This window comes from Rattus norvegicus, chromosome 2 (assembly GCF_036323735.1).
Source record: "Rattus norvegicus strain BN/NHsdMcwi chromosome 2, GRCr8, whole genome shotgun sequence".
NCBI lineage: Eukaryota > Metazoa > Chordata > Mammalia > Rodentia > Muridae > Rattus > Rattus norvegicus.
In genome coordinates, this window is record NC_086020.1 from 223888525 (window position 1) to 223911488 (window position 22964).

At 37.8% G+C, this 22964-nt stretch overlaps 1 protein-coding gene across 4 annotated transcripts in view; it reads left to right on the forward strand.

Annotated features, from left to right (window-relative positions):
• The window catches only part of Tbck (TBC1 domain containing kinase), a 172340-nt gene that overhangs the window by 38767 nt on the left and 110609 nt on the right, over positions 1–22964 (forward strand). For 3 of the 4 annotated variants that reach the window (NM_001415033.1, XM_063281663.1, XM_039102098.2), the window contains 13 exons: positions 3428–3488; positions 4454–4515; positions 5860–5921; positions 6689–6837; positions 8152–8290; positions 9642–9741; positions 10617–10666; positions 10788–10917; positions 14057–14155; positions 16940–17002; positions 17300–17426; positions 18775–18825; positions 20073–20156. In NM_001415033.1, the coding sequence (NP_001401962.1) occupies positions 3428–3488; positions 4454–4515; positions 5860–5921; positions 6689–6837; positions 8152–8290; positions 9642–9741; positions 10617–10666; positions 10788–10917; positions 14057–14155; positions 16940–17002; positions 17300–17426; positions 18775–18825; positions 20073–20156 (1177 nt within the window). Of the gene's footprint in view, positions 1–3427; positions 3489–4453; positions 4516–5859; positions 5922–6688; positions 6838–8151; positions 8291–9641; positions 9742–10616; positions 10667–10787; positions 10918–14056; positions 14156–16939; positions 17003–17299; positions 17427–17839; positions 18399–18774; positions 18826–20072; positions 20157–22964 lie in introns of those variants that run through there. The other variant, XM_039102101.2, reaches the window with a different exon arrangement.

Sequence of the window (22964 nt, forward strand, 5' to 3'; positions counted from 1 at the left end):
AGATATTTTGCTGTACAAGTTGACTAGATATAGACATATTATATCAGAGCTCATAATTGCATTATAGTTTATAAGGTTTGAGAAGGATACAGAGTTGAATGAATTCAATGAAAGGAAAGTTTAATTTTTCTATAGGAGTTTTATGTCATTTGGTTATGTCTGTGGGTTTGGGCATCCAGTGTAAGTGTGACAGGCTACATATAAGTGTAAATATTCTGCATAAATCAACACCTAGAATTTTATGGAAAATATTAAGATATAAGTGGATATCATACCAGCAACTAACAAATGGAGCTTTTTGTACAATAAAAATTCATATATTTTAAAAATGAATGAAAAGCTGTATCAAAATCATACTGCTAGGAGGCTTTTACTCTGTCAGTAACAGTGTAGTGGAGCCGTGCTGCACTGAGATGCTCCACTGTGGAGATGTGAGGAAGAGATCAGGGCATTGCTGAGAACATGTGCAAAACCACTTACACTTAGTGTCCACCATAAGAAAGAAACGGCCAATGCAGGGAGTATAGCGTTAACACTTTAAAATAAAACCGCATGCTTTCTAAAATATATGGTAACACGTTTATTAAGTAATTAAATAAGCTCTCAGGAAAACACAAAGTTTTAATGAAATATATGCAATTATTAAAACAAGGGATGTAATGAATTCTAGGAAACTGGAAAAACCAAGAGTAGATAAACCTTAGAAATCCTCCCAAAAGTATTTGAACAAAAGGATAAAGAGATTGCAGATATTAAAAGTTAAAAGAAAAGGAAAATATACCCAGATGTTCTAACATCTATATAATGGGATTATCAAAAGTAGAGAATAAATTCTCCCTTTTGGTAGTATAGGTTCTTTTAAATGGAAAAAAATAAAAACACATAAAAACAACAAAAATAAAAATACTTGGAAATTGTACAGTAAACCTTTGGAAGGTAAGGAATAATAAAAATCGATGACATTGACAGGGTACTTATCAAAAGGTAAGGTGATTTATAACAACTTTCATATTGACTATGTCAATCAATTTTTGCATTAGGCTTCTAAAGTTTGTATTTCTAAAAGTTGAAAAACTGTAGTACATAGAGGCCAAACTCTCTCAGCTGTACTCTAACCAAGAGTCCACAGATACACGCCTACTACGCGCTCGAAAAGCTAAAGTATTAAAGTCTTTGGTAAGTTTCATCGCTGTTGTGGAGAAAAATCTTAAAACCTGCAGTTGGCACTAACTAATGTTTTCCCTCGAAAATCTGGGAATGACATTGCCTATTTTTTTTTCTAGTAGTGAATATACAGGAGTGGATCAATCTAAATATAATTCCAAAAATTTGAATTTTAAATTATTTAATTTAAAATTAATGAATTAATTTAGTCATATAATCAAGAGTGCCAGTGAAATTAAGGATATGCAGAACTGTGAGAAGCACAGTGTTAAAATTCCCATTTTGAGGACATAACACTAGTGTTCAGTGCAGAAGGGCATATATTCTGATTTAATTTGTGTGTGTTCACAGAGGCAGACAAGTAGCAGATAGAAATATACATTGGAGCCATATCCTAGGAGAGTTTAGGTGCTAAATGGGGATACTTGGTTCTATAAAGCATGGGCCAGCTGAAAGCTTTACGACTGTAGGCCAGCCTGTACTCCTGACAAGTGTAGAACGTAAAAACCATGACAGAAAAGCAGCAAATGTTTTGTGTTTCAGTGCTGTCTCTGATGGTAATTCTGATCTTGAAATATTAAGAATATTTTAACTCTTAAAATAACCAAATTTTCTGTGTATGTAGGTAAAGTCTGAGCCATCTCATTAAAACCTCTCTCTCTCTCTTTTTTATTTTACTTATAGTCTATTTATTGGTTATCACAATTACAACTACTAATTTAGTAGCCTTTGTATTCAAAACTTAGACATTGGAGTATTTTGTCACATGGTTTGATATAACTTTTTCATTTTTATTTCATATAATTTGAAAAATTACACAGCAATTTTAAAGAATTTTTCTTAATGTTTACTGTAACAGATATTTAAGTGTACCATAATTAATTTCTGCTATGAGTGACTAAATTTTAGTTTTTCTCCCATAATTTTATAGATATTACTAATTTGTAATTTTTGTTAGGAAACAGATTTTTTTCTTCCATCTTTATTAAATTGGGTATTTCTTTTTTACATTTCAAATGTTATTCCCTTTCCTAGTTTCCTGGCCATCAGCCCCCTAACCTCTCCCTCTCCCCTTCTGTTCCCCTCCCCATCCTCCCCCCATTACCGCCCTCCCCCAACAATTACGTTCACTGGGGGTTCAGTCTTGGCAGGACCCAGGGCTTCCCCTTCCACTGGTGCTCTTACTAGGCTATTCATTGCTACCTATGAGGTTGGAGCCCAGGGTCAGTCCATGTATAGTCTTTGGGTAGTGTAAAACCTCTCTTTAAGTCTCCTTCAAAGAGCGTGTATATTTAACTTGTTTGTAATAAGTGACAAAAAAGCCAACACTGATGAGACACTGTCCACTTTTATAACTCTGAGCACTGTAAGTCTATTCAGTTTCTTCTCCAGTTATACAGATGAGAGACGTGAGGTATAAAGGGATTAGGTAATTTATCAATGTTATTGAATTATTTGGTGATAGAAGAATCCAATTTGTTGCACATACAATTGCTCAACACATGATTTTTGGAGATGAAAATTTTGACTCCCAAATCCGCGTTAAGAGGTTCCAGAGGCAAAGTGACAAGGAAACAACCAAATGTAATACGTTCTTAAAACAGCTTGTAATCCAGCTACTCTGAACTAGGGAGAAGCCAGTTTGAGGCCAGCCTAGACAGATCACCTTAAATTAATAGCATAGGAAGGACTGGGGATGGAACATGGTGCTACCATGCTGTTCTAGCCACTGCCCTGATCTAGCGACTTGAGTCCCTGGCTCAGTGGCCAGCTCCAAAAGCACCAAAGACAGCACAGAAGCTCAGGTGCTCTTGAAAGGCATGGAAAGCCAGTCTGAAGTTGCGTGGGAGAAGAACCGCTGTGGGTGGTCATCGGTGCACAGAATGGGCTACCTGAGCGAGAGACAAACAAGGCTTTCAGGGTAGACTTCCAGGGCCATCTCTGTTTTTTCCTAAACAATGCTTTTAGTGATCTGGAAAAAAATAACAGTAATGTATGGTTCTCAAAAGCATCAGTTCTTGGAATCACATTTGGATCTAATGATCATTAGACGTTGGTGCCTTAAATATTACACAGCTCTTAAGAATGTTAACAACAGCTCTTCTTAGTCAAGCTGGCTTTTTTAAAAATCAATAATATTCGATAATAAATTGAAATAACAATAAATAGCCAATAGAACCAGCTCCAATTATGGTACAAAAGATACTCGGGGCAGAAAGACAATTCTACAGATTAATAAGAACTTGTTTCCCATTTTACTTAGGGAAGAAAATTGTTTCAGAGCTTGGATATTTCTGAAAGACTAAAATTTTTGCTTACTTTGGGTAAGTTTCATGCATTTGTTTATCTTTCCACCATAAACATGATGTCGTGTGCATTGGAGTGCGTTCTGAAACAGTGAGGCGCCTGCCTTTAGGTTGATGGTGATGAGGTAAGCATCAGGAGGAGGAACTTGAGCCTTCATGGAAAGAAGTCTTAGTGTCATGATTTAGTCAAGAAAACTATTTTCTATAATCAAACTAATAGAATACAAAACTGTACTTACATGACCATATCTAAACCTTGAGCTACCTTTCTAACGTGACTAGTTGTATATGGAAAACTATCTAGGAAGAATGTTCGTTTCTCTTTAAAACTTGCATATGTATCATATTTGAAATGTCTAGTAACAGATGTGTGATCTAATTCAGACTGAGAGAAATGAGATGTGTGGTAATGAAGGAGAGAGAACCAGTAGGACCACTTCATATGAAACAGTGACACAGCCGAATCCAGTAACCGTTTGCTAAGGATGAAACCTGTGGGAAGGAGGCAATGAAGTTTAAGTTGCATAAAAAGTTTATCTGATTCATTAATTTCTTACAAAGAGTAGACACTACAGCTGTCAAGGAATTTGGGGCACTGTTAAATGTGGTCTAAAGACTGAATTTATACTTTATATCTCCAGAGATACGTGGGGTCATTCTCCAGATCTCATGTAATAAAAATAAATTATTCTTGTAACCATGAAAAAACACAACACCTTTAAAACTCCCTTGAGTTTTTTTTACATCTTATGTAAGTTGCTATAATTTAGTACCTGTGCTCAACTGAACTGAATGGGTAAGCCTCTAAGCTTTTGTCAAAACATGTAAGGAAAGCTAATTCTTTAAATAAAAAAAAAGTTTCAGTAGCTTAGAGACCAAAACTATATTATATGATATTAGAAATTTTTGTCATTGTATTTCCCCCAGTTATTGTGATAGATTAAAAACTAGTGTTTCCTCATCTGGCTTTCCTTTTCCCTCAGGCTGTGTGGATGATACTCTAATCGTTCTGGCTGAGGAGCACGGGTGTCTGGACATTATCAAGGTGTGTTGTACGTGTGCTATCGCAACACTGTCTGATACTGGGTCATTTTTAAAGAAAAAAATTAATCATCTCACAGTTTTAGAGTCTGGAAATGTTGTGATAACAGTGCCCACAGGCTCAGGTTTCTGATGAGGGAAGGACACTGGCAGCAGAGAAGCAAGGTGGTGGAGGATGCTGTGGTTACGGAGTTGTGTTGATAAGATCCCGTTCCCAAGATGAAAGCCTGTGGGACACTATCACCCCTCATGGGCCACCTTGTTTCTTGTTTGTTTGCTTTTATTTTTATAAATTCTTGAGAACTTCATGCAGTGGTTTGCTCATATTCACCCAATTCTTCTCCAAAGCTCTTCTCATATCAACCCCTATCTCCCACTCCTCCAAATTCACCCTGTATTTAATAACCCAGTGTGGCCCATATACTCCTTGGTGTGGGTATTCACTGCACCCTGGTCTATTTACCGGGAGCCAAACCCTTACAAATAACAGATTCTGCCTTCATTGGCTGTCAGTACCTCCCCTACCTCTGGCTCTGGGTCCTTCCAACCACTGTTCCATGACGCTCTTTGCGCCTTGCAGAGGGCGTGTGACATAGATATGGCTGAGACTCCATAGTCACACACTTTCCACACTTTAGCCATTGTGAATTTCTGCCTAAACTACCATTTGCTGTACAAAGAAACTTCTCTGATGACATCTGAGAACTGGATAGCCTATGAGGAAGAGGTGAATTTTCAGAGCAGTGTGGTACTAAGTCCATTAAGTGGAATAATAGTAGCAGGTTCACCTGGCAGCTCATCTCTTAAAAATATTTATTTATTTATTTATTTATTTATTTATTTATTTATTTATTTATTCATTCATTCATTCATTCATTCATTCATTCATTCATTTAATGTATGTGAGTACACTGTCACTATCTTCAGATACACCCAAAGAGGGCATCAGACCCCATTACAGATGGTTGTGAGCCACCATGTAGTTGCTGGGAATTGAACTCAGGGCCTCTGGAAAAGTAGTCAGTGCTCTTAACCGCTGAGCCATCTCTCCAGTCCCCAGCAACTCATCTCTTGATGGCATCTCCTTGGCCTTAAGTTTCAGGACCTGAGTGTAGGAAGGGCACAGTCAAACCGTAGCAGTGTGTGCTGGAGAGCTCATTGTTACAGGCTGTTAAAGCTCTACTTACCTGTCTGCCAATACTGGCTCTTTCCAAGAGGGACAGGTTAACATAAACTTAAATAACGTCCAAATAGAAATGTTTAAGTCAGAATTTTTGAGATTTAAATATTTTAGTAAAATATATTTGTAGAGTTGATCGCTTGTCTATTTTTTATCTTTATTCACCAGGAGCTTCCTGAAAATGCGCTCAGTATTTTGAAGAAGTGCCTCACCTTCCATCCGCCTAAGAGGTGATTCCGTAAGACTTTAGGCTCATCCCAGGCTTCTTCTGTGCAGAGTTGATTTAATATTTGCTGTGACAGTGATGGCCCAAGGGACAATGGCTGCATGTGTTGCAATACATAATTGGTACCAGTATTACAAGTGTGATTTAAAGTTAACTTTTTATGAGGGAAAGAAGTCAAATCATGGTCAGAAAACTGGCATATACCATAAAAGTTTCTAATTCATCTTCTTGCTTCAAGAAGAAAAATCACTGAGCAAGAGCGTCACTGCTCTTAGCCCTGGTGATGTTTGGGAAACGACCTAAGTTCATTGCATTGTGTATTACATACTGAATTTGGCAGGAGGTTAAGTTTGCAGTTACTAATAAAAATTGAGGAGGATTTTTGGCATTTTCATTTCATGGTGTTGCTTTTAATTACCTAGCTAAGCATTAAATATAATGCTAGAAAAGAATATATCCTAGTTTCCTATTAGAAAAGACATGGTATCAAGCTATAGTATAACAGAGGACTAGGATCACTAGTAGGACCTGGGGTGTTTATGACAGGGTTTTGTTAGGACATACAGTATTGACAGTTAGCGTAAGTGACTGCCTCAGCACTGGGTCGTGTAATTGCAGCAGCTGGATGCTGCTGAGGGGAACTCCCTTGCTGTTGTCTGTGCCAAGGCTACGGTATCTAAGACTTTTCACCCCACCTTGAATGTGGTATATTTTATAGAAAAAAATTTTATGAGTCTTCCATACTCAGTATTTTAAATTGTCTTTCCCAAGGCCAACCCCAGATGAGCTAATGAAGGACCAGGTGTTCAGTGAGGTGTCACCTTTGTACACCCCCTTTATCAAGCCTGCCAGCCTGTTTTCATCTTCTCTGAGATGCGCTGATTTAACTCTGCCCGAGGATATCAGTGACGTGTGCAAAGGTAAAGACGAATGAAACACAGGAGATGAACCAGCTTTGTTCCCGGCAGAAGCCCCCAGCCTGTTCACTTTGAATTCATCAGCAATAGGTGTTACACTCATGGGCTTCTGTGAAAAATAGCCAGGGAATTAGGAGTTTTCTACAGTTTTTTAAATATAAGTCGAATTTTAGACTCTAAGTTACTAATATTCCATAAAATTTATTTTTAGTGGCCTTAAAAGTCTATCATCAGTAGGAAGTCTGTGCTGTGAAGCATGAGGAGAGGGATGCTTTGTTGACGTGTGGGGTTTTCCTACTACATTCCTTTCTGCAGAGTATAAAAATTCCAGATTTTACCATGTCTAGCTTCTCTAGATGTAGGAAGCAGGCTTGTGACTAAAGCTGACTATGGGATCGCTGCACATCTGTTTAATGTGTTTCTCCGGGGGGCGAGAAAAGTACTGAGGTAGCAGTTTGCCTTCCGTTGTGAGTGAAGGATATATACCTACAATTTTCACAAGCTCTGGCCCCCTCACTGTCCTATGCATAAGCCACTTTTAGGAGGAATTCAACCTGTCACAAAGATAATCAAAATCCCCTACTCATGACACACCGTACTCAAATGCACCCTAGCCTTGCAGTTTCTGTGTGGGCAGAAAGCTTGTGTGACCCGTACAGTCCAGGGGCATAAGCTTACTAAACGGTGTGGCCTGCTTATAGCGCCACAGGATGCTGTCCTTCCTCCTTGCCACGAATATCATTCCCTCCTCCCAGGTCAGTTAGGTGCTGGCTACCTTCTGTAACAAGCCAAATAAGGAAGAAAGGAGTCCTCTGTGGGTATTCCAAACCCCAAATTGATTCTGTTTTCTCCTCCCATTGCCTGAAGCGCAGGCCAGTTTTCCCCAATATCTACTGTGAGTAACTGGCCAGGATCCTAGTGATGAAATTTACTGATGTACCAGAGTGTATAGAGTGTCCTCCTGTAACTGCACACCCTGGGACTTCAAACTCTCGGACTTGTCTGCCCTGATTTTACAGCAATTCATCAATTACAGTTCTGCTTTTACTGTTACAGTTCTGGTTCCCGGGGTTTGTTTTTTTCTGCTCTTGGGACTCCTGGCACATCCTCCTGTCTGTTTCCCCGGTCTGTGGGTAGTAGTTTGCCTCCATTCCATTACCTTTCTTCAGTTCTTACAGATTTTCAATCTCATCTGTTACGATGTTAGGTGGAGTAGCAAACTAAGCTACTTTTCTTAAAATGTCTGTTCTTATCACTATCAGCTATTTATACAGACAAAAATGGTAATAGTAATTTTGAAAATTTTACCATTCATAGATATAGATGATGATTACCTGGCGGAGAGATCTATTGAGGAAGTTTACTACCTTTGGTGTTTGGCTGGGGGAGACCTGGAGAAGGAGCTGATAAACAAGGAAATTATTCGATCCAAACCACCTATCTGCACACTTCCGAAGTAAGTAAAGAGAATCTTTGGTAATAACAGTTTACATTTTAATCTGTTGATTTTTTATTTCATTTCTTTTGGTAGATATTCTAATTATGTGAACATGGAAGCAGTTAGACCCACACCTGTTGGATGACTTAGAATTTGTAATTGCAGATTTCTCTCTAAAGCAGTGGCCCTCAACCCTCCTAAAGCCGTGACCCTTTAATACAGTGCCTCACGCTGTGGTGAACACCAGCCATAAAATTGGTTTTTTGCTACTGTAATTTTCTACTGTTATGAATCATAATTTAAGTATTGGTGTTTTCAGATGGTCCTAGGAGACCCTTGTGAAGGGTTGTTCTAGCCCTGAGGGGGTCACAACTCACAGGAGGAGAATCACTGCTTTAGTAGTGTCCTGACAAATATAACCAGGACAGCAAACACCAGAATTATAACTAATCGAGAGACATAAAAGTCAGCCCTGTTCTGAGAAACTTCAGCTAGCAGCTACAGTTGTGAAAACTTGTTTTTCAAGAAAAGATCTCTTAATCAGAGAAAGAACTGGAAGAGCTTGAAGGGGCTCGAGACCCCATATGTACAACAATGCCAACCAACCAGAGCTTCCAGGGACTAAGCCACTACCTAAAGACTATACATGGACTGATCCTGGACTCTGACCCCATAGGTAGCAATGAATATCCTAGTAAGAGCACCAGTGGAAGGGGAAGCCCTGGGTCCTGCTAAGACTGAACCCCCAGTGAACTCGACTGTTGGGAGGAGGGCGGCAATGGGGGGAGGATGGGGAGGGGAACACCCGTAAGGAAGGGGAGGTGGGAGGGGGATGTTTGCCCGGAAACCGGGAAAGGGAATAACACTCGAAATGTATATAAGAAATACTCAAGTTAATAAAAAAAAAATGAAGAAAAAAAAAAGAAAAAAAAAGAGAGGAAATCAGAAAGGAGTAAGACCAAAAAAAGGACTGCAGGGGCTCTTCAGGAATAGCTGCAGTTCTACTGGGAGTTCTAGTAGTTTGTTTTAACATTGTGGCTTTTGGTTTTAGGGGATGTTGTTGTTGTTGTTGTTAATATAATTAATTATTAATAATAAAAAAAAAGAAAAGATCTCTTGTAGCCCATGATGGACTTGAACTCACTGTGTAACAGACTTTCCTCAGTCTCCTCCTGATACTCCCATGTCCACCTTCCAAGCACTGGAGCACAGGCGTACGCACCACACTTGGTTTTCAGAATCAATTGTCTCGTCTGATTCTTATTTCTCCTTGATGATGACAGTGTGGTAGGACTTTTTTTTAGAAGAAGTAAATATTTTATGATCATTGTAACAACTGTATTTTCTTTTTTTTTTCTTTAAATCTTAGTTTTCTCTTTGAAGATGGAGAAAGTTTCGGACAAGGTCGAGATAGAAGCTCACTCTTAGATGACACCACTGTCACGTTGTCTTTGTGCCAGCTAAGAAACGTAAGGATGCAAGCTTACCAATAATGCCTCATTTACAGATAGCACACAACACTTTACCTTTGCGATACGTGAGAGATCGTCTGTCCTGTGTTCCTGGAGTAGAACTGTGAGAAAATATCTATGTTAACTTAAGTTCAGCCTGTGCACACTGCAGGACTGCTCACAGTGTTATCTTTGCATCTTCGTTGACTAAGTCTTTTTATTTCTCCATTTGGTAAACATAGCAAATTTTAAGAATTTTAAACATTTTAAGTTTAAATAAAAACATAATTAAAATTTAAATAGTTAATCAGATTGTGGTGTTTTAAAATGTATGTACTAATTAGAGGTGCCTGGTTACAGTATAGTACTGAGTTTGTTTCAGCTATGTTTACCTGTTCTGAACATGAAAGGATTATGTATTTCATCAGTACTTCTGAGTGAGTGGTCACCTAAAAACTTTAAAAAGTAAATTCCAGAAATTGTGACTTTACCAACTATATTTCATGCAAATGTCTTTAAAGAATATATGGAAAAGTATATTTTTAGTAATCTTTAATAAATGAACATATTAAAATATCTCTTTCTAATCATCATTCTTTATATAATCTAAAATATTTTATACAGTAACTTTCGTATTAATGTAGTAATTTGGTGTTATGTGTGAGGAAATGTTAGGAACACTGTCTAGAGGGAAAGGGAAGACCTTGCTCGTACATAACGCTTGTCAGAAGTACGGTGTGTGTGAATGTTCATGATACAAACTGGTCTTTAGATCCTATTTTTTACTCCTTTGTGCTGTTGTGAGTTTGTAAGTTTTACATTACTTTTTAAGTGGATCATACTCTTACTAGCCAACATAGTGATTTATAAGTACTTTGTTTGTAAATTTGCAGAGATTAAAAGATGTTGGCGGGGAAGCATTTTACCCATTGCTTGAAGACGAGTGAGTACACGCTCCTTCATTTGACGCTTTGCCCGAGTCTGTTAGACTAGTAGGAAATGCGTAGATTTAAAGAGAGCATATAACGTCGTGCTGTAATTTTACGTGGGTTGTTCCTTTACAGCCAGTCAAGTTTACCGCACTCGAACAGCAATAACGAGTTGTCTGCAGCTGCTTCCCTGCCTTTAATCATCAGAGAGAGGGACACAGAGTACCAACTAAACAGGATTATTCTCTTTGACAGGCTGTTGAAGGTAGGAACATATGAAGTGATATATCTAACATAGCAGGTGTTACTCATGGTTCATTGAGCCTTCCTTTAATGCTCTTAATTCTTATAGCTTGAAATTAGGAGTAGAGTAATTCATATAATCTTTTCTGGTTGACTTTCCTAACTTTTAAAATTGATAGAAATCTCAAAACAACAATGTGTGAAAGATCACCTCAGGCAAAGAATTGACATAATTTTTAAAAAGGCATAAAAGTCAATAGGAAAAGGTACCAATGTTGATAGAAATAGGGTATAAGATATGAATATAACTAGTGAACAACTATATTAAACTCATCTTTGCTAGGAATTATACTACACGGTTTCAGTGGTATATTCTTCCACCTCATTAGCAAGACCAGCGTGGGCTTGTGAAGACTGGGCTTCTCCTTTCGGATTGGAAACATTTTGCAAAGCATTTTTAAGGTGCATATTATGTACCTAAGACATAAATATCCTGTGTGCTAATAATTGCCTTCTAGAAACCCCTTCAAATTACAGATTTATAGAAGGTCAAATGTACTAGATATACAAGAAGTTACAGTAGCTTATGCTCAGCACATACCTTATATACTAGAATCTTACAAGGCTTTCGTCCTTTGATCATATAACACTAGAACCCTGGTTTCCAGTCACTTATAATCTGCCCTGATTAAGAATAGGTAGAACAAGTTCTTGTTTTTATTTCAGTGCCCAGAATATGACACCTAGCAATTTGAGACATTTTCCTTTTCTTGCCTTGATACTATCTTCCTTTTAATTATTATTTTTAAATTGTATTTATCATGACTATTATGTTGATGGTGTGTGTGTGTGTATCTGTATCTGTGTGTGTGTGTGTGTGTGTGTGTGTGTGTGTGTGTGTGTGTGTGTGTGTGTAATGACTGGGCACCTGTGCCAGAGTGTAAATGTGGAAACCAGTGGGTGACTTTGTAGACCCTGGAATCAAGCTCAAATTGATAATCAAGCTAGAGCAGCGAGTGCCTTTACCTGCTGAGCAGCTTCTCCAAGTCCCTTCAGTCATGTGCGTGTCAGTTATATTTATGAGGTATATGGGCTATGCGTCAGTACATATTCATGAGGTGCCAATGTACCATTTAATCCATGTTTGCAAAATACAATTTTCAAGTCAAAATAAGCTTATCTGCTTTTTCAAATATTTATCATTTATTTGTGACAAAATAGTTATCCATTTTTGTGACATCTCATAAGATACAATGTGCTGTTATTAATTTATAGATAGCCACTTTTTGTGCACTAGGACACTAGTGTTTATTTCATTGACCTAACTGCACATATCAAGTAACTTTTTCCGCTCTTTTCTCACCACTGTGCTCTCCTGCTCCTGCTAACTACTTTGCACTTGTCCACTTGGAACTTGTAGGAGACCACTTTTCTTAATGTTTTTCTTCTTCTAATTCATGTTGAGTGAAACCATATGTATTTTCTGAACTTGATTTAGCATAGTATCTTCGTGTTTTATTCATGTTCTCACAAATTACAGGATTTTGTGTTTGGGAGCTGAATGGTATTCCACTCACAGTATACACTATCTCCTTTATGTACTCATCATTGATGGGCATATGTTAATTCTATTTGTTGCATATTATGAATAGTAGTAGTTTAATAAAAATGTTGCTGCAGATGTCTGCTGGACATAGTAATTCCATTTCTTTGGCATTCATACTGAGAACTGGAATACAGGATCATAAGAAGTGTTACAGGTTGAATGTAAAATATCCTACACAGTCTTCTGTCTGTGAACATTTGGTCACTCTGTTTCAGGATGTTGTAGAACCCTAGGAGGTGCAGGGGAACAAGGGCCCAGCAGTAGACTTTGATGTTTATAGCTCTTCTCTGATTCTGACTCAAATCTCTTTGCCTCCATATTGGTACCATATAACTGTGAGGGATGGTACTGCCCAGCCCATGAGTCAAACACCTCACTTACGTTGCTGCTATGAGGCATCCTGTCAGTGATGAGGAAAGTAACTTATAGAATCATACAGGTCTATCTGTAATTTTTTCAGGAAATTCCATGTTGTTTCCCATAATAGCTGTGTGAATTGATATTGCCATCCACAGTGTACCTCGGCACCTCCGTAGAGGTCAGAGTAGCTGGAAGGATGTGCTTTTTGCTTTGCATTTCCCCAGGGGATGGGGATGCTGAGACTGGTTTCAGTGTCTGGTGCCCACTTGCAGATCTTCTGAGAACTGTCTATTTAGATGTACTGACAGCTATTGAATTCTATTGCTTTTAGCTATCAAGGCTTTGGTTTCCTTACTGCACTGTGAATACTGATTCTGGGTCAGTTGCAAAGCTTGCCAAAGCCTTCCATAATTCTGTAGGCCATTTCTTACTCCACTAACTGTTTAATTTGTCATACAGTAACTTACAAGTGTGGGGGGGGCAGGAGAGAGGGAGGAGAGGAAGGGAGAGCAAGAGAAAGAGAGAGAAAGAGAGAGGGAGGGAGAGAGTGAGAGAGGAGAATGTACCTGAGTGTGTATGTGTGTACAGTGTTCACAGAGGCCCCCTGGAACTGGAGTTATAGGCAGTTTTGAGTCAACATGTGAGTGCTAGGAATCAAACTTTGCTCCTTAGAAAAAGTAGAAAGAGATCTTTTCCAGTGAGCCATCTCCAGACTCCTCTCTTCTCTCTCTTCTTTTAAAGTATACTAGGGCCTTATTAATTTTGCTTCTTTTTCCAGCCATTTTGTTTAACTTTTTACAGTTTGGTGGACTCTGTCTCGTTTGTCCTCGCTCTAATGTGCATCACTGACCTTCCTCTGACTGAGTTTGCCAGGCTCTCCTTTTCTGCTCCTTTAGACTGTCAGTACGAAACGGTTTTGCTCGTTTGACGTGGCCACTGATTTGTGTGAATTGCCCTCATAGAGCTAATCTTACTGTATCCCATAGGTTTTTGGTATGTTGTTTCCATTATTACTTGTTTCAAAAATATTTTAATATACTTCATAATTGGATCCATTGGTAGTTCGGAAGTATACTGTTGACTTTTATGTATCTGTTTCATTTTCAAACTTTTTCTGGTGATTTCTGTTTTATTGATTGTTATTGATAAATATGCATGCTATGATTTTAATTTTACTATTTTTATCTTATGATAGGCTTACCCATACAAAAAAAATCAAATCTGGAAAGAAGCAAGAGTTGACATCCCTCCACTTATGCGGGGTTTAACCTGGGCTGCTCTTCTGGGAGTTGAGGTAGGAAAGCAAAAAGCCTGGAAATTGATAAGGAGTGTATAGAAAGAATATAAAATGTAAAGTTCCATGTATGTAGGGATTCATATTTGTCTTCCAAATGCCTGGGAGGCTGTTGCAGTGGATTATGAGTTTAAGGGCAATTTGGGATACATGGGTTGTAGGTTGACGTCTTTATGCAGGTGAAGGCAGGTACAGGATAGAATGAGGCCTGTCATTGGACAGGAAGGAAGGATGGGCAGGAGAAAAGTTTTAGAGAGGAGAGGAAATGAGAGAGAGCGAGAGAACATGGAGGCGGATGTTAAGATTTCTCTCTATACATCTATAGGTTGTTATAACTATTCTTAAGGGATAGATGTGTACAGGGCTTTGTATGTCTAGATGAGCAAACTATATCTTATCTAGGTGGGCAGTTTATATCCTCATCAATTGGTTGTAAGTTAATCGTGTGGATGTATTGTGCATTGAGCATTTAATACAAATCTGGTTCCTGGGTTAGTTTGTTGAGTCATGACTTCACTGGGTTGTTCGGAGTGTGAGCAGAGTCAGTGACAGGAAGCTGTGCTAAGCTATAGAATGCTTGGGGCTAGCGTGGTAGGGCCACGCTAGCTCGGCCAGTGGAACGCTATGTGTGTCTTGGGCATGATAACAAGGCTGAGGGGACAATGTGTGAAAGCAGCTGAGAGAAGCAGCAAGAGCACGTGGATCCGTGCAGAGTGGGACCTCGCAGGAACAAGGATGAGCACGCTGTTTTAATTTTATCACAACAATGGGTGAATCCTATCTCAGAAAAACTGTAATGCTTTATATCTAATTTTACTTCTATTAATAGAAAATTATAAATTAAAATATTTGACAATTTTAAGTAGAAAAATATTTGAAAAGCATAGAATAGAAAATATAATTATATTGATGTGCTTTAATATTTTACTTATTAGTACCATGGAAAATATCATTTTAAACCGGTTGTCTAGTGAACAGATATCAATTAAAAGTGCCATCCTGCTTATGAAGCATGCTCCTTTTTAAATACAACTTTAATTCATAAGTGGGTCCAAATTGATTAATATTTAAATCCAGTTGTGGCATGTCAAAGTTATGAATGTAGTTTATTAGCTTTTATCCTAGCTGTTCCACTTTGGCCAACCTGCCAAGAGAAATAGCTGCTTTGTCTTCTATGCCTGATCTGCAGCAGGGTGGGAAAGTGCGCTGTCCCAGAGTTACTCACCAAGCTTGTGTTTGCAGAAGTCTGGTGACAAGTCATGAGGGTGACATGTCCTTTTCATATTGTTTCATTTCCTATCAATTTCCTTCTGTCTGCTATATAGATATATGCCACCATTCTAGTTCCCTCAACCATTTTTAATCTTTTTAAAGTTTTTTATTCAGATTATTTTATGCAATGTATTTTTCATATTGTTTCTCCTCCCAGGTCCTCTCTACCTCCCTACCCATCCAACTCCCTGTGTTATTGAGAGTGTGTCCTTTGCCTGCCTGCCTGCACCCCTCTCTCAAATCAAAACAGACTAACAAAAAAGCCATGGAGTGCATTTGTGTCGGCCAATGCTGCTGACAGATGACCTGATCTGCAGTGTGGCCTCAGCTGTTTTTAATACTTATGGACTTCTGTTGGCACAACTTTTTTCTCTATTCCTGTTTCTATTGATGAGGTTCTACAAATTTCTTTGAATGTATTTGGTTACTTCACAAGCTTGCCAGATGCTCCTTACCATGTTACTAATTAGTTAATAACTAGTGCTGTAGGGCTATACTGTATTCCAGTCCAGAAACACACATTGTCAGGTTTTCCAAACCCATTGTTAAAAGATATTCCAAAAAATGTATGCAGTAAATAATTTTACTAAATTCTTGGCTTTCTCTACCACTATAGTAAGTCATAAAATAAGAAATTTCATGAGTGACCCTATAGAACATGATCGAAATTTAAAGTCGTGTATTCAGATATTCTTTGTGTGATGCTGTAACTAAGAAATGTTAATGGGCCTCATGTTCTCCGATCACAGCGTATTTACCCGTGTTCCTGCTGCTGTCATTCTTCTGAGCAAGTTTACTGTGTTTGCCTCACTTGCTTTAACAGAAAATTTTCTGATAAGATAAATCTCTTTCTAAAATAATATCTTTTTCATGAAAATGTTGATTTATGAGTTAGTAATACACAGAAAATAACATTTTGGTATACTCTCTAGCTGCCTGATTCTTTGGTTGTCGGGTTTTTTGTTTCTTTCTTTCTGAGGTGAGGTCTTACTGTACTGTCACAGCGTACCTGTGTCTTTCTCTTGAGTGTTGGGATTACAGGTGTTTATCAACCACCAGAGTGGACCTTCCTCAGACACGATCAAAGACGTAGAGAATTTCTAAGCTGCAGACTAAGCTTTAGTTTATATGTAACTATCCATATTTAGGTTGACCTTTAAAATTAGGTTTTGGAAGAAACAGGCTTTTCCTTTAAAGCATCACTAATCCAAAATTTTCAAATCTAAGAGCTTTGAGTATTGACATATTGCTGAAAAAAGTGAGGTTTGCATTTTTATATTAGAGACACTATTCCAGTAAATTCTATATTAGAGATACTATACCAGTAAATTTTATATTAGAGACACTATACCAGTAAATTTTATATTAGAGATTATACCAGTAAGTTTTATATTAGAGATACTATACCAGTAAATTCTATGCAAATATTCCAAATCTAGAAAAATTAAAATACTTATGATCCCAATTTTATTAACAATATAAGGAATTTATATGTTACATTATTTTTTGCAGGGAGCTATTCACGCCAAGTACGATGCCATTGATAAAGACACTCCGATTCCCACAGACAGACAAGTAAGGTGTTTAAGCAACTCTCCCAGTTCCTTAACTGTTAGAAGGTATGAGAATACCTCTTCCTTCCATTATGAATGTTCTGCCACTGCCCAAAGTATGTGAAAAGAGTTTCTCTTATACCCAGAAACTAATGTGTGATGTTTCCAAAGATTAATTTAAAAACCCATACAGTTTATCATCGGATTATGAAGGTAAAATATTCTGAAGCAGTCTCTTCTTATCTGTGTTGAAGAAGCAAGAGCTCAAAGTCTGTGGGATCCTCTGTCTCAGTGACACTTCCTGCTTTGCTGCTCACAGATTGAAGTGGATATCCCCCGCTGTCATCAGTATGACGAACTCTTGTCATCACCAGAAGGCCATGCAAAGTTCCGGCGTGTGCTGAAAGCTTGGGTAGTTTCTCATCCTGATCTTGTGTACTGGCAAGGTAACATTTCAGTTATTAGAATCTTTCTTCAAGTCTTTTCTCTTTCATTTTGAAGGGGTGAAAAAAACCTCTAAAATTCCAGTGCATTTTGAAGATGTTAACTTTTAATTATTAAACAGACTTGGTCTAAATGCATCAAAGATTCATTTTACATATTTAATAGTCAACATTGACAGGAAAACAGAGTTTAATCTGTAGAAATAGTTTTAATCTTATCAGAGTAGTGAAATGGCTCATGCCATGTAAGATGTTAGGGTATTTGAGAATGTTACTACTAAAGCTTTCTAATAAAGAATTATCACAGTTATTAGCAAGGAGTAGCACCTTAAATCACTCATTTTTTATTCTGCCTTCTTTTATTTTATTTTCTTGGTTATTTTATTTCACATTTCAAATGTTATCCCCCTTCCCAGTTTAAACCCCCTGTCCCATTCTCCAACACCCTGCCTCCATGAGGGCCTCACCTCCCACCGATGCCATCGTCTACTGCACATGCAGCTGGAGCCATGGGTCCCTCCACGTGTACTCTTTGGATGCTGGTTTGGTCTGTTGGAGCTCTAGGGGGTTTGGTTGGTTGATATTGTTCTTCTTCCTGGGGGGGGGGGGGGCTGCAAACCCCTTCAGCTCCTCAGTCCTTCCCCTAACTCCTCCATTGAGGTCCTGGTGCTCTGTTTCCTTTTTCTCTCTGATATTGCTAATGTCTCTAAGACTAGATTTCTTCATTTGCCAATTCTATCTTTATGATCATTAATTCGTAAATAAGAAACCTATTCAACCCAACCCCATTTTTGGGTGTTTTGTTATGAGCAGTGGTTTTTGTTTTTGAGTTTTGTATTGCTTACTGACCACTCTTGGAGGTATGATCATTTTTGCCCAGCACACCTGAGAGTGCATTTTCTCCTAACCCATTATAGGGCCATTTTATGTGTTCTTTCAGCATGGTAACAGATTAAAAGACCATAATCAATAAAATAAGTGTGTTTGTGTACTTTATTTCATAATCCTGAAGAAAAAAGGTTTATATGACAAAGATCCATCTCCTACATGAGAAAACATACCTGAAGAGGCTAAATAATTACCAAATTCACACATGGTTTGGGTCACACTTGTGAGTGTATCTGAAGCTCCTACATATTTATGTCAGTACCGTTGTGCTGCCTTTTGCCTTGTTTTGGACACTGATGACCCTACTATTTATTCTGCATCACAACTACTGACAGGATGCACATCTGTGTCGATGTGTGCATAGTGCTTGATCTATTTGGAGGATGCAGGAATGGAGTGGGGCCTCTCCAGTTCTACTGGAGTGTACTCACTTATCTCTTTGGTTCCAACTTCTCTGCATTAGGTCTTGACTCACTCTGTGCTCCATTCCTGTATCTAAATTTCAACAATGAAGGTAAGCTTTTCTACCACTGGGAAATCACTATGCATATTATTCTTAAATATCAGGCCCAAACCAGAAGTGTTGTCTTAAAGTTCTTGTATTTTACCTTGCACATATCATAAAATATTGTGAAACTGTGTTCATTTCTTTTAAAGGATGAAAATAATTAGTTGAGTATTAAAGGGTATTCCTTGTCAAAGGAAAAAAAAAGTCCCAGGTGGAAATTGTTCTAATTCTGCTGAATTCCTTTACCCAATTTAATGACTACTTTTATGATCTTTGGGAGAAGACTTTGACCTTTCTAGAAATTACTGTTAAATATATTTTCTAAATAATTTATAAACTAATAAATACTGGTTAGCTTTCTCTCTTATTATAAATCCTACACGTATTATCCTAAACATACTTGTTTAATGGAGACTTCTTCGTGCCTCTTGTGGACCAGGAGGTTGATCCTGTGTCTGTTTTCTTCTCATGAACTCGCACCCATATGCCAGTGCTGCCAACCTTGTTTGGCAGGGTTTCTGGTTTCTATCACTCTGGTATAGGACCTTTTATAGAAGATTATTCAAGTACTGTGTTAGATTTGACACACTCAAATTTAGAACTCTGAATTATATCACTTGTGTAGTATGATATCCTATATTACCTTAATATATAGACATCTTACCTCAAAATCTCCATTTTTCATATACTGTCTTATCATAGGCAATGAGAATTTTTGAAGTTGAGTAGAAATGCAATAATCTTGACATTTTAGATTTCTTTCCTTGAATGACTGTATAGTGCTCTCTTCTGATAAGTTCACTCACTAGTCTGATCTGGTTTTTGCTGGGATTACTCCAGTATATCCATTGATTAGTTATGGATCCAAGAGTAGTAAAAGGTCTCATTTTAAAGTACAGGTCACCACTAGTCCTCCTAAGGCCAGGAACTTTGCTTGCATCAGCAGTAATTAAGGATTATGAGAGTCCTGCACCTTGTTAGTAATGAGCTTAGAAGTTTAAAAAAATAAAGTCCAGGCAATTAAGATTTTATTATTGGGGGATAGTGATGGCCACAGAAATTTGAAATTGAAATTACTGGAATGTTTGTCTTTCAGTGTCTCCTTTAAATACCAGAAGCTTTTCTCCCTGTAAGTTTGCACTCCCAGCACTTACTGACATAATCGTTATTAGTAGTGGATGCACAGAGTGTGCGCTGAGTGAGTAAGAGCTGCTCACTACTCTTTAACTGACTGTGGATTTATTCTTTCTCAGCTTTGGCGTATGCATGCATGTCTGCTTTTATTCCCAAATATCTGTATAACTTCTTCTTGAAAGACAACTCACATGTAATACAAGGTAAGCAAATGCCTTTTCCTGTCTTCATATAGGAACACATTTCTACCAAGACACCAATCTTCAGGAAAATAGTTTTGACCCAGTAGCATATGTTGATGGTTCATCACCAAAACCCAGAAAGAATATCAGGATTTTTTTTCCTTATAATTATTAAAGGAATTATGGTCCTTTTCTGATGACTATTTAATATCTGCTCTCAATTCAGTGCAGACTTGTTACTTTGAGAATTGGAAATCGTCTCTACCAGTTAAAATGAAAACAAGATATTTTGGAGGAGTCTATTCATTAGAGTTTAGTGATATTGAAAATAGATTTTATAGCTTACAGTATATGCATATGCTAGCCAATGAAATTGGGCAACAACATAATTGTTTTATAGGATCAAGGTATATTCACATAGAAAGATAAGGCTAAATGGAAAGAATACAGTACTAAGATTTTTTTCCAGTATAGAAAATTTTATCTGAACTAGAAAGATTACCAGATGAGCTTGCTTGCTTACTTAGAAAGAATGGCTCACACGCATAGCCCTCAATCCAGGCTAACTGAGTGGTAGAGTGCTTGCCTAGCATGTGTGAGGTGCTGCTTCAAGCTCCAGTTCCACCTCATGTTTGAGAAATCATTTTTCTCTTCTCTTGAACCCCTCTTCCCATTCAGTTAGAAATATTTGTAGTTGTTCTTTGGCTTTTAGTAGGGAGGTTAGGCCTTTATTGCTCTCTTAGTGGGAAATAACTTCATCTATTGGCTTCTTTGGAGTGCCCAGAGTCAGCATATCTTGTATCAGTTTTGTTTGACTGGCTTGGGTTCTGACTGTGGCTGACATGAAACTCAGGTGTGTAGCTCAACCTGGCTCTGCTCCTCCTGCTCTACCTGCTGGAGCTGGAAGCCCACGACCCCGCAGCATCACTCTGATGTTGATGCGACCATCAACTTCAGGATAAACTAGAAACCTTGGGAGATAATAGTTAGCAAATGAAGTCGGTTATTTCTGAACAGTAAGCAGGCACAGTCATTTGCTTAGAATCTGTCATCTGCATCCTTCACCTCTGCTTTTTCCTGCTAAGGGCATCAGTGCTGAAATGCTGATCAGAGAGGAGACCAGCACAGTTACTTGCATGGAATTGAAAGTTCATCTCAGTGTATTTCATGCATGTTTTACAAACAAATAGAGCTTATTTATAAAGAGCCATTAAAATTATATCAGGTGAAATCTTACATCAGTTTCTTTGGGATTATAATTGTGTGAATGTAATAAGTAGGAGAGGACAATAAAATTAGGAAGCATCATCACTATAGACCTCATTTCAAGAAATAAAAATACAAATTTTCTTATTAAAATATGGGAAGTTTTATTTGGTTTTGTGGAATTATACTGAAACTACACTTGACATTTTAGGGTGGTTTTATAAAAGCAGTTAAAGAAAAGATAAATGTTAAAGTTAACTGAGGATTTCAACTTGGTTTGTAACTCTTGAACTCATTGAAATTATACCATTTTGTTCTAAACTGGGGGAGCGGGCAAATGGAATGAAGAGTAAATCAAGAAATGTGATGGTTGAACATCCATTCTTTATCTAGAATGAGTAAACAAGGCCCATGTTAGGTCATGGCTGGGACTTGTTGATGTCATTAAACCGAGTAGAGCGCTGACATTTCCTTTGCTTGACTTGATGCTGCTTATTAAACGTACACCCAGCATTTATTAGCAAGTAACTATAAAATACAAGGAGTAATTAGGAATAGCATTAGTGAAAACAGTAATAGGTTACTTTTACTTATTACTGTTTCTCAAAATAACATAGATCCTTACATAAACTTATAAAGCAAGGAAACCTTATTTTTAGAGATATTTCACCAAATAATTCATTTAAAAATTAGTTATTTTGTCAAAGAAAATTTAGATTATCAAAGGAAAGTTTTTAATTTTTATTGTAACTATGATTTCAATTTCAAAAAAGAAACTGAGGGCATTTGTCGAGCTGTGCTTTGTTTAGTTTTACCTTGTAGCCCAGGCTGTGGTAGACATCACAGTCTTCTTCCCACTCCTCACAAAGGGCTGGGGTCACAGCCTTTAATGTTGGTTTTGGGTTCTGTTTTGGTTTGGTTTGGTTTTTAACAAAGTTATTGTTTAGAACACATGCTACCACACAATCTTATTTAGGTCCATTAGTAGGTAATCAATAAATGGGTACAAATAGTAACCTGTTGAAACAATGGGGAAAGTGAGGTATATTCTTCATATTTAACCCTACAACTTGTAATAGAATTAGAATAAACAAAAGGCGTGTGAGTGTGTATGTGTGCTCGTATGTGTGTGTATGTATAATGTACATGCACATGCGTGTGTGTGTGTGTGCTCGTATGTGTGTATGTGTAATGTACATGCACATGTGTGTGTGTGTGTGTGTGTGTGTGTGTGTGTGTGTGTGTGTGTGTGTGTGTGTTGGGGAGGGTTCATACAAGCTCTACAGCCAGCAGTGAAACAATCCACAGACTAGAATGAAATTCAGTTCAGCTCAACTTGTAAAGCCATCACTAGGGCTTAAACAAGCAGTCTGATAGTACAATTTTGAAAAAAAACTTTTCTGGTGACAATTAACTCTGTCACATGTGTTCAACAAAGCTCAAGATATGTTTGCATTGAAATTCCTTTACAAAGTACATATGTGCTCCTTCATAAAAATGGTTTCTGCTGACTCAGAAACAGTGTTGAAGTTAAGGTCTAGGGAGATTGACTGAGGTAAACATGGTACCGATGGGAGTCAGGATTGGCTGGGCCTAAGATAACAGAAGTTACTGATTCTGTTG